This window comes from Periplaneta americana, chromosome 1 (genome assembly GCF_040183065.1).
Source record: "Periplaneta americana isolate PAMFEO1 chromosome 1, P.americana_PAMFEO1_priV1, whole genome shotgun sequence".
Lineage (NCBI taxonomy): Eukaryota > Metazoa > Arthropoda > Insecta > Blattodea > Blattidae > Periplaneta > Periplaneta americana.
In genome coordinates this window covers 20035063-20048205 of record NC_091117.1, presented here as the reverse complement: position 1 = coordinate 20048205, position 13143 = coordinate 20035063, and the positions used below count along the sequence as shown (strand labels likewise).

The 13143-nt window shown below is 38.1% G+C and overlaps 1 protein-coding gene across 1 annotated transcript; it reads left to right on the top strand.

Moving 5' to 3' along the window:
- Positions 1 to 1936: 1936 nt before the first annotated feature.
- Positions 1937 to 12703, top strand: LOC138711596 (malate dehydrogenase, mitochondrial-like). The gene is made up of 4 exons (XM_069842767.1): positions 1937 to 2106; positions 4286 to 4480; positions 8171 to 8569; positions 12315 to 12703. Exons 1-4 carry the CDS (start codon positions 1942 to 1944, stop codon positions 12681 to 12683), a joined length of 1128 nt encoding a protein of 375 aa, XP_069698868.1. The 5' UTR covers positions 1937 to 1941; the 3' UTR covers positions 12684 to 12703.
- Positions 12704 to 13143: the final 440 nt, after the last annotated feature.

The window sequence follows — 13143 nt, the reverse complement described above, 5'->3', positions numbered from 1 at the left end:
TGGAATTGAACGGGTTACATCAGCTGCTTGTCTATGCGGATGACGTGAATATGTTAGGAGAAAATCCACAAACGATTAGGGAAAACACGGTAATTCTACTGGAAGCAAGTAAAGAGATAGGTTTGGAAGTAAATCCCGAAAAGACAAAGTCTATGATCATGTCTCGTGACGAGAATATTGTACGAAATGGAAATATAAAAATTGGAAATTTATCTTTTGAAGAGGTGGAGAAGTTCAAATATCTTGGAGTAACAGTAACAAGTATAAATTATACTCGGGAGGAAATTAAACACAGAATATATATGGAAAATGCCTGTTATTATTCGGTTGAGAAGCTTTTATCATCCAGTCTGCTGTCAAAAAATCTGAAAGTTAGAATTTATAAAAGTTATATTACCGGTTGTTCCTTATGGTTGTGAAACTTGGACTTTCACTTTGAGAGAGGAACATAGGTTAAGGGTGTTTGAGAATAAGGTGCTTAGGAAAATATTTGACGCTAAGAAGGATGAAGTTACAGGAGAATGGAGAAAGTTACACAACACAGAACTGCACGCATTGTATTCTTCACCTGGCATAATTAGGAACATTAAATCCAGACGTTTGAGATGGGCAGGGCATGTATTGGCGAATCCAGAAATGCATATAGAGTGTTAGTTGGGAGGCCGGAGGGAAAAAGACCTTTGGGGAGGCCGAGACGTAGATGGGAAGATAATATTAAAATGAATTTGAGGGAGGTGGGATATGATGATAGAGAATGGATTAATCTTGCTCAGGATAGGGATCAATGGCGGGCTTATGTGAGGAAGGCAATGAACCTCCGGGTTCCTTAAACGTCATAAGTAAGTAAGTAAGTAAATAAGTAAGTAAGTAAGTAATAATAATAATAATAATAATAATAAACATGACTGTGATAATACTACTCTCACTTTGAGTGAGGAACAGAGGTTAAGATTGTTCGAGAATAAGGTGCTTAGGAAATATAAGGGACTAAGAGGGATAAAAGTTACAGGAAAACGGAGAAAGTTACAGAACGCAGAACTGAATGCATTGTATTCTTCATTTAACATCATACATTCATTCTTTTAGTGTTCTGCCCAAGGCCTGGTCTTTCACTGCAAATCCAGCTTTCTCCATTCTTTGCTATTTTCTGCCTTCCTCTTCGTTTCCTCATATGATCCATATATCTTAATGTCGTCTATGATCTGATATCTACTTCTACCCCTAACTCTTCTCCCGTTCACCATTCCTTCCAGTACATCCTTCAGTAGGCAGTTTCTTCTCAGCTAGTGACTCAACCAATTCATTTTCCTCTTCTTGATCAGTTTCAGTATCATTCTTTCTTCACCCACTCTTTCCAACACAGCATCATTTCTTACTCTCTCTGTCCACTTCACACGTTCCATTCTTCCGAATGTATTATGCAAATCTGGCTTTCAGGTAGTAGCTCCCTGAAAAGCATTTTTGAATAATTTCAAGGAAAAATTGTTCCGGGGCCGGGTATCGTTCCCGGGGTAGCTCAGTCGGAAGAGCGTTCGCGCGCGAAGCGCAGGGTTCCATGATCGATACCGGGCCCCAGAATAATTTGTCCTTGAAATTATTCAAACCTGTTTTACAGGGAGCTACTACCTGAAAGCCAGATTTGCACAAAATGTTTAATCAAACCAATGAATTTCATGTTTCCAGACAAAATTTATTTAATAATTATTAAATCACTCATAAATAAATAATACTATATCAGTACATAAAGTTGTGATTTTACCTGATTTGTTGATATGATAACAGTTGGCAACACTGAAAAGACGGCCATATTAGCTTTTTAGGAACCAATCTTACATGAACCTCACTATATGTAGGGGTGTGCAAATAATAATGGAAGACACTGTTGCCTAGCGGCGTGCATTGTCACAGTTACCATAGTTCTGTGTCCGTCCTGAAGGAGCCATGTTGGCTCGCTATGTTAAATTCTCAGCATCAAATGTTCTGTCCCTGAGATGGACCCGGAGGCTGAGCAGCTGTACATCCGGGTTCCCAGAAAACGAGAAGACCCTAAATCGAGAGAAGAGTGACAAGTTTAACGCCAATGTGGATGATAAAAGACATGTGAAGGTAGATATATACTCTCCTAGATCATGATCTAGGTTAAGATACAGAGTGTTAAAAAGTATCCAATGTTTTAGGAGGATGCATCAAAGCAAGAAAATAATGTCTAATAAACATGGGTCCGACAACACATACTTTCTGAGATCTGAACACTTGTTCATAGGAGGTGCCCAGTGTGACGTCCATTCATGGCACTGCATTCCTCTGCTCCTCGGCGTAAAGAATCACACACTCTTTGAAATTTATTTTAATACGTTAATAAGAAAGTCCTGATAACGATCCCCAGTTAATCTCTGTGGTAGCACGTATGGTCCTATTAATCTATCACCAAGAACGCCTGCCCATAAGTTGATTGAGAATCGGTGCTGATGCCTAGTTCCTTCAACTGCATGGGGATTTTCATCAGCCCACACATGCTGATTACGAAAATTCACAACACCATCTCTGCTGAACCCCGCTCATATACGCAACCAGACTTTTGTTTTCAGTATTCCTTGCGACGTATCAGTATTCCATGCCAGGGGTGTCAACTACGGTATGATTATCTGGTAGTCTGCTGTATTGTAGGGCAGAAAAATGCATTGCCATGAATGGACGTTACATTGAGCACCTCCTATGAACAGGTGTTCAGATCTCAGAAAGTACCGGTATGTGTCGTAGGTCCCATGTTTATTAGACATTATTTTCTTGTTTTGATGCATACTATCACCTACTAAAATATTGGATACTTTTTTTAACACCCTGTATATACTGTGATGAGGCAGTGAACGTGACGCTCACAACAGTTATTGGCAGCTGCTATAGCCAGATGCAGCATCTTGGCATTTTAATCATAACTTTGAAACTACGATATTGCAAATATTAAAATAACTCTTTCAACAAAATGAACTTCAATAATAGGATAATAATTGTTGTATCAAATAAAATATATTTTCAAAAATCGATTTTTTGAAACTTGTTAAAGTGTACTGTACCTACAATACCTGTCTCCCCCCCCCCCCCGAAAGATGAGACATGACAGCTAAGTGGCTGTGCTCCCTTCTCTTAATTTTTCTCTTTCACGTCTTCGTTCTCTCAATTTTCCTTCCACTCCTTCATTCTTTTAATTTTTCTTTTAGGTATTTCTTTTCTCTTCCCTTTCACTTCCTTCTCTTCATTTTCCTTTCACTTCTTCCTTCTCTTCGTTTTTGTTTTACGTCTTCTTTCTTCTTTTCCTTTTAATTCTTCTTTCATCTTTCACTTATTTTCTTTCCCCTTTCATTTCTTCTTTTCATTTTCCTTTCACTTTTTTCTTCTTTTCATTTTCCTTTCACTTTTTCCTTCTTTTCATTTCCCTTTTATTATTTTTTTGTTTCATCTTCTTTTGACATTTCCTTCCTTTCTTTTCCCTTTTACTTCCTTCTTCTTTTCATTTTTCTTCCTTCTTGCTTCTTTTCTTTTTACTTTTTCTTATTTTCTTTCACTGCATGAATCCTTCCTTGTTTTTCTGTACTTATTCCTCAACTCTTTCACATTTTTCCATTTATCTTTTGGTTCTTTCTTACTTCTCCATTTGTTCTTTTTTTTGACGTGAATACTTCTTTAAAGTCAGACCGACATAAGGGTACCACGACTGAAACTTCTATGTAACAATGTAACGTTTGCAGGGTGATATATTCCGACATCTTAACTTCATGACATATAACACGACTGAAATAAATGTGGTCTCATTTGATAGGGGTATACTAATACGATGCGAGCATGAACTTGATTGGGGGCCCACAGTGACTGGCGGCCAGTCTGGAATTACGCGAAAAATTTCGAGCAACAGGCCTACATCTTTCGACTCTGATGTGCTAGCACATGATTTTGGTGCCAAAGAAAAGATCTCGTCTATATCTGTTGATACGTATTCACATGAAGCTCACGGCTGTGTGGGGACACAAGCACACCCATTTTTTATTTTTCTTCCATTTTATCTCTTTCTCTTTCCTGTCTTACCATCTTTTCCATGTCTTAAATACTTTATTTTCATCAGTTCTAACCTTATGCCTTTGCAGTAATTTTAATCTTGGTCAAACTTACACTCAAAACAACACAGATATAACAATGACAACGGACAAACATCCCTCCAACGTGAAACCTGTGTCTTAATTGCTGCGTTATATCAGTTCATTGAGGAAGTGTGCTGTTGATGTGAATGCAGGTGGCCGTGCTGGGAGCAAACGGGGCTGTGGGGCAGGTGCTGTCGCTTTTCCTGAAGCAGTGCCCCCTGATCACCACACTGAGCCTGTATGACGTGGCGCCCCTGTGTGGCGCTGCGCTGGACGTCAGCCACGTCGACACGTCCTGCAGAGTGTACGCCTACAGTGGCCGGGACAGGCTACAGGACGCCCTCAAAGTGAGACGCTTACTAATACATTCTAACTACTGTATATAAGGAAAAATTATTCTGAAACATACGAGGGGGGTCCAGGAAATAACGACCGTTTTGTTGTAATAATTAAAAAATATATATATTTATTTGAAAAAACAAAGTCTGTTACATAACTGAAGCTTCCTTTACTTCTCTACATAATCACCATCTACATTTAAACATTTGTCGTATCTGTTCACTAGCTTTAGAATTCCCGTGTTATACTCCTCTGCCGCCAGTTCATTAAGCCAGGTGTTCACTGTCTTCTTCAACTCTTCATCACTTCGAAAACGCGTACCACCCAGAAAGTCTTTCAGCTTAGTGAAAAGGTAAAAATCGCTAGGAGCAAGGTCTGGACTATAGGGCGGATGATCAAAGATTTCCCAACCGAATTGATCCAGCAATTCTCGAGTTGAAGCAGCAGTATGCGGGAGGTCGTTGTCGTGAAGAAGCACAATTCCTCTCGAAAGCATTCCTCGCCTCTTGTTTTGGATGGCTCGCCGTAGTTTTCGTAAAGTCTCACAATAAGGATTTGCATTAATCGTAGTGCCTTTTGGCATGAAATCCAGCAAAAGAACACCTTTGCGATCCCAAAAGACAGTAGCCATGACTTTTTGTGTTGAGAGAGTCTGTTTGAATTTTCTCGGTTTCTTGGGTGATGAGGGATGATGCCACTGACGTGATTGGCGCTTGGTCTCTGGGGTGTTGTGAGACACCCAGGTCTCATCACCAGTCACAATTTGATCAAGAAAGGCGTCTCCATCTGTGTGATATCGCATCAAGAATGTCAATGCTGAGGCCATTCTCTGAGTTTTGTGTTGGTCACTCAGTTGCCGTGGAACCCATCGTGCACAGATTTTGTGGTAACCAAGATGTTGCGACACAATTTCACCAAGCAAAGAACGAGAAATGTCAGGAAAGGCAATATGCAATTCGTCGAGTGATGTGCGCCTGTCTTGCAAGATTCTGTCGTTCACTTTAGTCTTCAGGTCTTCTGTGATGAGTGATGGGCGTCCGGGTCGAGTTTCATCGTGGACATTTGCTCGCCCATTGTTGAACATTTCGCACCATTTTCTCACATTTCTTTGATTCATTACAGTATCACCCTACACTTCTTTCAATTGCCAGTAAATTTCTGCAGATTTCAAATATCGGGCATTCAAAAATCGAATCACACTCCTCACCTCACAGTCGGCGGGATTATCAATCACGTCGTTCATTTTGAAGTAACACAAAATGCACAATGGTGACTTGTTGCAACCAGTACTCACAACATTATGAGAACACATGTTAAGGAAGCCAGTTGACCTTCAAACAAGGAAGGGGATCAGCTGCGCGGCGGGTATGCGCGAACGGTCGTTATTTCCTGGATCCCCCTCGTAGCTGTGCTGTATGTTTTTAACGTAGAGCTACTATGTCAGGGCAGTAACCAGGGGGATTCCAGGGGTTGCTGAACAACCCCTAGCTATGCTGCGAGCAATCCCTAAAATTGTTCTTAACCTCGTTCCTACGCCCAGTGTTTTGACTCTGTACTTGTCCATGTCTTTCTAAGCTAATCTTGGGTTTCGAGTCGGGCTCGGGTGCAGTAGCGGCCCGCGGTTACAAAGCTTGGCAGTTCTGCATGACAAATAGTGTATTTAGCAAACGCATGCTGTTTACTGCATCTAAATCGGATGACGCATGTAATTACAGCGCCTTCTCGAAGTTGACTGTGCACCCGAAATTGTACTCCAACCGTCCGGTGTTTGTGTTACGTATTTTTTGTGTTCTTCTGTTTGTGTTGTATTCTTATGTTTTTTTTTTTTTGTGATTTTTTGTTTTGTCTTACGTATTATGTTGTCTATTATGTTAGGGTTGTATCCGTTTTCTTGTGCTATGTATTTGTGTTTAGCTCTTCGTTGTAATCCTGTTGGTTCATTGGTATGTTGAGTAGTCTGTGTACCATTGTTCAGAATGCAGCTTGTTTGTGTTGTGTTGGGTGGTTGGATGTGTTGTATATGTGTGTTGTTGTTGTAGGTTTTCTGGATGAACAATAATAATAATAATAATAATAATAATAATAATAATAATAATAATAATAATAATAATAATAATAACAAATATAAATGACACTCGGGAGGAAATTAAACGCAGAATAAATATGGGAAATGCCTGTTATTATTCGGTAGAGAAGCTTTTGTCATCTAGTCTGCTGTCAAAAAATCTTAAAGTTAGAATTTATAAAACAGTTATATTACCGGTTGTTCTGTATGGCTGTGAAACTTGGACTCTCACTTTAAGAGAGGAACAGAGATTGAGGGCTTTTGAGAATAAGGTTCTTAGGAAAATATTTGGGGCTAAGAGGGATGAAGTTACAGGAGAATGGAGAAAGTTACACAACGCAGAGCTGCACGAATTGTATCCTTCACCTGACATAATTAGGAACATTAAATCCAGACGTTTGAGATGGGCAGGGCATGTAGCACGTATGGGCGAATCCAGAAATGCATATAGAGTGTTAGTTGGGAGGCCAGAGGGGAAAAGACCTTTGGGGAGGCCGAGACGTAGATGGGAAGATAATATTAAAATGGGTTTGAGGGAGGTGGGATATGATAATAGGGACTGGATTAATCTTGCTCAAGATAGGGACCAATGGCGGGCTTATGTGAGGGCGGCAATGAACCTCCGGGTTCCTAAAAGCCAGTAAGTAAGTAAGTAGAGGAAGCGCAAAAAAAGCTTGCCCATTTGACTAATGCGCAGAGAACGATTTTGGTCCTCGTGCCCCCATGCTCGTTACAGGGCTACTATGAATCACCTAATGCTGATTATAGGGCGCATTCGAAAGCGCGGTCTTGAACTGGTCGTATCGTGGAGTGTTGGGCAGAGCGGGTAGAAGTTAGCGCTTACGTTACATATTCTGCGTTTTATCCCTGATATCAAGAGTTTTATATGTAGTTCAAAGTGTGTTTGTTAAATAACAGAGTTTTGTATAACATTCTATGTACCGGTACTTAACAATGCCCCTGTTTCGCTCTAAATTAAGAAGTGCTAATAAATCGTTACACAGTCAAACTAGTGAATTATTTATAAGGTTGATAAAGTTATGAAAAACGAAACAGGCTCAGCTTGTAATATAAGGAGTACATACAGGTTAAAATAAACATTTTAATAAAATCACACAGTATTAGTGTTTTATTACAACGTCAAATATCAATTATTACACGATTACATATTTCTTATAACATCTTTGTCATTTCATTCAGTGATTTTATATGTAAAAAATTCGTGTTTCTGTATTTTGAACAATTACATATTTCTTATAACATCTTTGTCATTTCATTCAGTGATTTTATGTAAACAAAATCGTGTTTCTGTGTTTTCAACAATTACATATTTCTTATAACATCTTGATTTTATATGTAAAAAAATTCGTGTTTCTGTATTTTCAACAATTACATATTTCTTATGAGCACTGTCGAAAATTTGCCAATCGAATCGAAGCGAGGTCGAGTGCACCCGAAAGTTTCCGAAAGTTCGCGCAGCTTACCGTGGCAAGCTCTTCTTGCGTCTACTCTAAGTAACTAAGTAATAATAATAATAATAATAATAATAATAATAATAATAATAAAAATATTTTTGTATTACGAACTGTTACAAATAAATGAAATGAGTACTAATTGTTTTTTTATACTGTAGGATGCAGACATTGTGATCATGGCAGCTGGCGTACCCCAGAAGGCAGACATGCCAAAAGGCTACTTGTTTGGCAAGAACGCAGAGATCATCTATGACCTGACCACGGGGTGCTGCAAGGTGTGCCCTAAGGCTCTGATTGCCGTGCTCACCAATCCGATCAACAGCACTGTGCCCATGGTGTCCGAGGTACTCAAGAGGAACAACTGCTATGATGCGAACAAGGTGTTCGGCGTCGCAGCCGTGCACGTGGTGAGAGCCAGCACTTTCGTGGCAGAGAGGATGTGCCTGGACCCCACAGGCATCATGGTGCCTGTTACTGGGGGCAACTCTGCCCAGACACTGGTGCCAGTCCTGTCGCAAACCAAACCCTGCTTCCAACTCAACTCATCTTTCTTCAAGGTAATCCCAAAAGAAGTTACATAGGATAGGCCACTTAATAACACTCTGTTCAGGAACTTCCCATTGCATCAGTAGTTAGCCGGATTTCACATGCTTACAATCAGTGGCGGCTCGTGCCTTTCTTGGATGGGTGTTCACAAAAAAAAAATTGGTAATGAACACACCGATATATTCTCGTATAGCTGAGTCACACGTCAGAGATAAACAAGTTCTAATATGCATGTACCAAATATACGCATATAAACAAGAGTAGAGTAAAATAAATTCATGGGACTCACCTTCACTGCTGTTGTTGAAGATCTAGATTTATTTGTATAGAGAAACTCCATGCGCTTAGTTTTGAGAGATGTAAACTTATCAATAAATCTAATGTTGTTAACAAGTTTTTCTTCCATGCCAACATAGCCAATGTACTTAATCGGTCTTCTGTCATTTTGTTACGGAGGAATATTTTAATTCTCTTTTAACACACAATTTCACACACGTCCGTCTCCAAACTTTAAGTGTTACTGTTACAACTTTCAATACGCAACAATGCAGCTTGTATTTTCTTTACTTTCCTGAACAAAATACAACAGAATCACCCCCCGTGCGTAACGGTAGTTTGAAAAGAAAGAGTAAAGAGAGAAAACGAGGAAAGAGGAAGAAAGGAACAGGTTGTCAGGCCAGGGAGATGGAGTATCTCTCTTTCTCTGTCACTAGCACGTTCAGACCTGTGCGAGCAGAGCTATTGTAACCACTGTAACAAACCAGAAAATATTCTCGCCTGAGGCTATTCCACCCTGCTATAGAAAAATTGTGCGAGCTGCTGTCAACCTGTCCAATGGAGATTTAAAGACACACGACACACGAACGAGACAGTCTCTCGAGACGAAAAATGTAGGAACGTCATTGCACATTGGAAGGTAATAGATGTAATAATACTCGTATTAATACAGTAATACGTACGATTATTGTTGGTTTTTAAGGTGTTCACGTGCTCCTGTGCTCATATAGAGGAACCGCCGCTGCTTACAATAACAGTGATTTTACGTTAGTACCTAATAAAAATGAGAATCTCAGTTTTTTTTTTACAGATATGTTGACTTCCACATAGGATGGAACATTTGAAGACATATTTTGTTTTATTTAACCTTATATCAATATCTAATAGTCAGAGATGCCTAGTTTTTGCAAACCATGCTTTCGCGAAATATTTTCTGCTATTAATAGGAACAATTTTATGTTTGAAGCCCTCCTAGCTCAAAATATCGTAAGTTTAAATTCGCGAATTTTGTTGTTGTTTTTTTAACACGAATTTATTTGAAATTAGTGTTTTTCAAGAGAAAGTTTGATTTACAATTTTTTTTACTTAGAAAAGGCTTTTGACAGAGTGTACTAGAATAAACTGATGGGAATCCAAAGAAAATTGGTGTGGATTGGAAAGAGAGGAGGCTGTTTAGTAACCTTTATATGGAATAAGTCAAAGTTAGGATAGGAGAATAACTGTCAGAAGGAAGTGAAATAGGGAGAGGAGTACATCAGGGGTGCTCTTCAACACCAACCCTCTTCAACATCTACTTGGAATATTTAGTGAAGAACTTCATATTATTTTTCCTTGCTCTACATTACTATTATTATTGTATCAATAACTGCTGTACCGGTATCTGTAGATGATAATAATAATAATAATAATAATAATAATAATAATAATAATAACTTATTTTGCATACACATCAATTATAGTATTTTAGCGTTCCTCATATAATCGTAATGTAGTTTGGGGATACGAAGGTAGAAAAAGTATTTTGGGTGTCCGTTAGCAAAAAAGATTGAATACCTCTCTTACACAGGGTGATTCTGTGACTCTGTTAAAAATTTTTGTGGATGATTGAGGAGATAATTACCGGTACGAAAAACTTTCATATAGGAAGCCATGCTCGGAAATGTTTTGTTTGGCAACTTTTGTTGACTTTTATTATTTATACACACTCCTTTTGTTTATTTCGGCGAAACAATCATTTCAATATTTATTTTATTAGTTTTAAAGTTATGAATTTTAGTGCAAGACGCTACATATGGTACTACATTGCATGTTACATCTTCAACGCTCTTTTCCAGCTAACTACAATTTGAAAATACCTGCACAGAATTGGAATATATCAGTCCCCTAACTGCCCATTGCGCAACTCAAACCAAGAAATGGATTCGGAACACCTCAAAATCTGTGCGTCAGTGGCTAACCATGATAATATCTTTGAAAAATATTGGAGTGCAAGAGGTCAAATGACTTTACTGTCAAACGCCTGGTATTAGAAAACAACAACAACATTTTGAAAATTCATTATCAGTGATAATTCTGAAACTACTAAACAGAATTTTATGAAATTGTTTTTTGCATGTTTACATATAAGCATTACATACAAAAATGATCAGAATCAAGGCCCTTCTGTTACTTTGTCTACAAATAAATTATTTTCAATTACAGTATCTTGAAAATTTGTTACATAAATTAAAATTATACTTATTTGCCTAGAAATCTAATTGTGGTCAATCTTATAGAGATATATTTCAGTTTTAAAATAAGAATAACATATGGAAATGTTGAAAATTGGTTAAGAGCGCAAATCTGCATTATGACGAGTAGCCGCCATTTTGAATAATTACATTATGCATTTAAATCATGTTAAGGAATTTAAAATTATTTTAATATAATGAAGGATAGAGTTTTTTGTACATTAATTTGCAACCGTGTATCAGCTATGCAAACTGAGAAAAATAGTAATATGCGTTACAAGAGCGGTATGTTGAAGTTTTCATGTTCGAGGAAAAGTTTGAAAAAGCGAAACGTAGTTGAGCTTTTTTAATTTCCGAGAATTGAAAGAAAACATACCGCTCGTGTATCGTACATTATTTTGTACGAAGATCGTTTATTACATACCTGAAAGAGGAATTTCTAATTAGTTGCAATAAAATCTCCATCTTGGTTTCTGTTCAATGACGGTAAATTTGCAAAACAAAAATATCTATCTTCAACATTGTTGCTTTAAAATGTTTTCTGTGCTTACTATACTCCAGCAGGCCGTGATATACGTCTGTCTTTTTTTCCCCCCCCAGTCTATAAATGCGAACTTAAAACAAACGGTAAGGTTATGTAATGATTTATTTTCATTTTAATATTTTAACAATATTATTTATATAACATATTGCAGTAATAACATCGGGAAGTTTAATTTTTCACGGCTCCTTAATGTTACTTGCATTACGAATGCAGTAACTTTAGTGGAGTTGCAGAGTTTACTTAATTTTTGCAAATATTTAAAAATAATAATTAACAGTGGAATTTAGGTGAAATTGCAGTGGTAAGTTTCCAATTTATAATTATTACCATATTGAACGTCTCTAAAAATAATATGTTAAAAGCCTAAAGCAGTAAAATCAATATGTCACTTAAGCGGTAAGAAGAGGGAAATTGTTGTGTGTGTTAGGTTGGGAATACTGAATGTGGAATTTTAGACTTTCCGCAGATTGGTTTTGTGCGGAAACCAAGCAAATACGCACGATCTCGCACAAAATACCATACTGTCAATTTTTCAGTGCCCAAAGTTGCGTCTACTCCCTTAAGTATATAAAGATGGCATATTTTTTTCACAATGTCCTTTCATTCTATCTCAGTTATGTACCCAAAGTCCTACTGCTATGTATGTCAATTATAGAGAAATAGAAGGATAATTGTAGTTCTGAGATAGATCTTTTATTCTTTCAGGAAGATGTGTTCACATTCCTTGTCCGCCGCATTCGAAATGCGGCCCTGGATGTCATGAATGCCAAAGGTAGGGTCGGAAGAGCGTCCCTGTCAGTTGCCTACTCCACAGCACGCTTCACACACTCCCTTGCCAAGGGACTGTGCGGCCAACAGGTCCTGGAATGCGCGTACGTTTCTTCTAGTGACATCCCTCATTGTCCGTACCTGATCAACTTGGTGGAACTCGGTCCAAACGGAATTCTCAGAAATTGTGGCATCCCCAAAATGACTAGTTTCGAACAAGCACTTTTCAATGAAGCTCTTCCAACACTCGTGAATGATATTAATCTGGGCATTGATTTTGTTAATTCACCAGGTGACAATGCTTAATTGTGAAAAATAAAGTGAACTGCTGATAATTATGATTTTAAACTCAGTATAGTGTACATACCAGTTCTATGACTGTAGAGACCAATAAACCCAGTGAATAGCTGTAGGATTGCAATACCAGAAGTATGTTCCTCCTCTCCATGAGGAGAGCAGAGAAAGATATATTTGCTAGAAGTTTCGTTAAAATGTGCAAAGAAAATAACTTTGTCCGAAGGTATATAGTGTGCGAAAACAATGTTGTTGCGGATCTTTCAAGTAATATGTTGCTACAGATTACAAACTGGGTTTTGGATCAGATCACTCTGCAGGTTTGGAGTGAATTCAGTAATAATAGGTTGCTGCAGATGACAGACTAGGTTTTGGATCAAGCCACTCTGCAGGTTTGGAGTGAATTCAGTAATGATAGGTTGTTACAGATTAGACTGGGATTTGGATCAGATAACTCTGCAGGTTTGGAGTG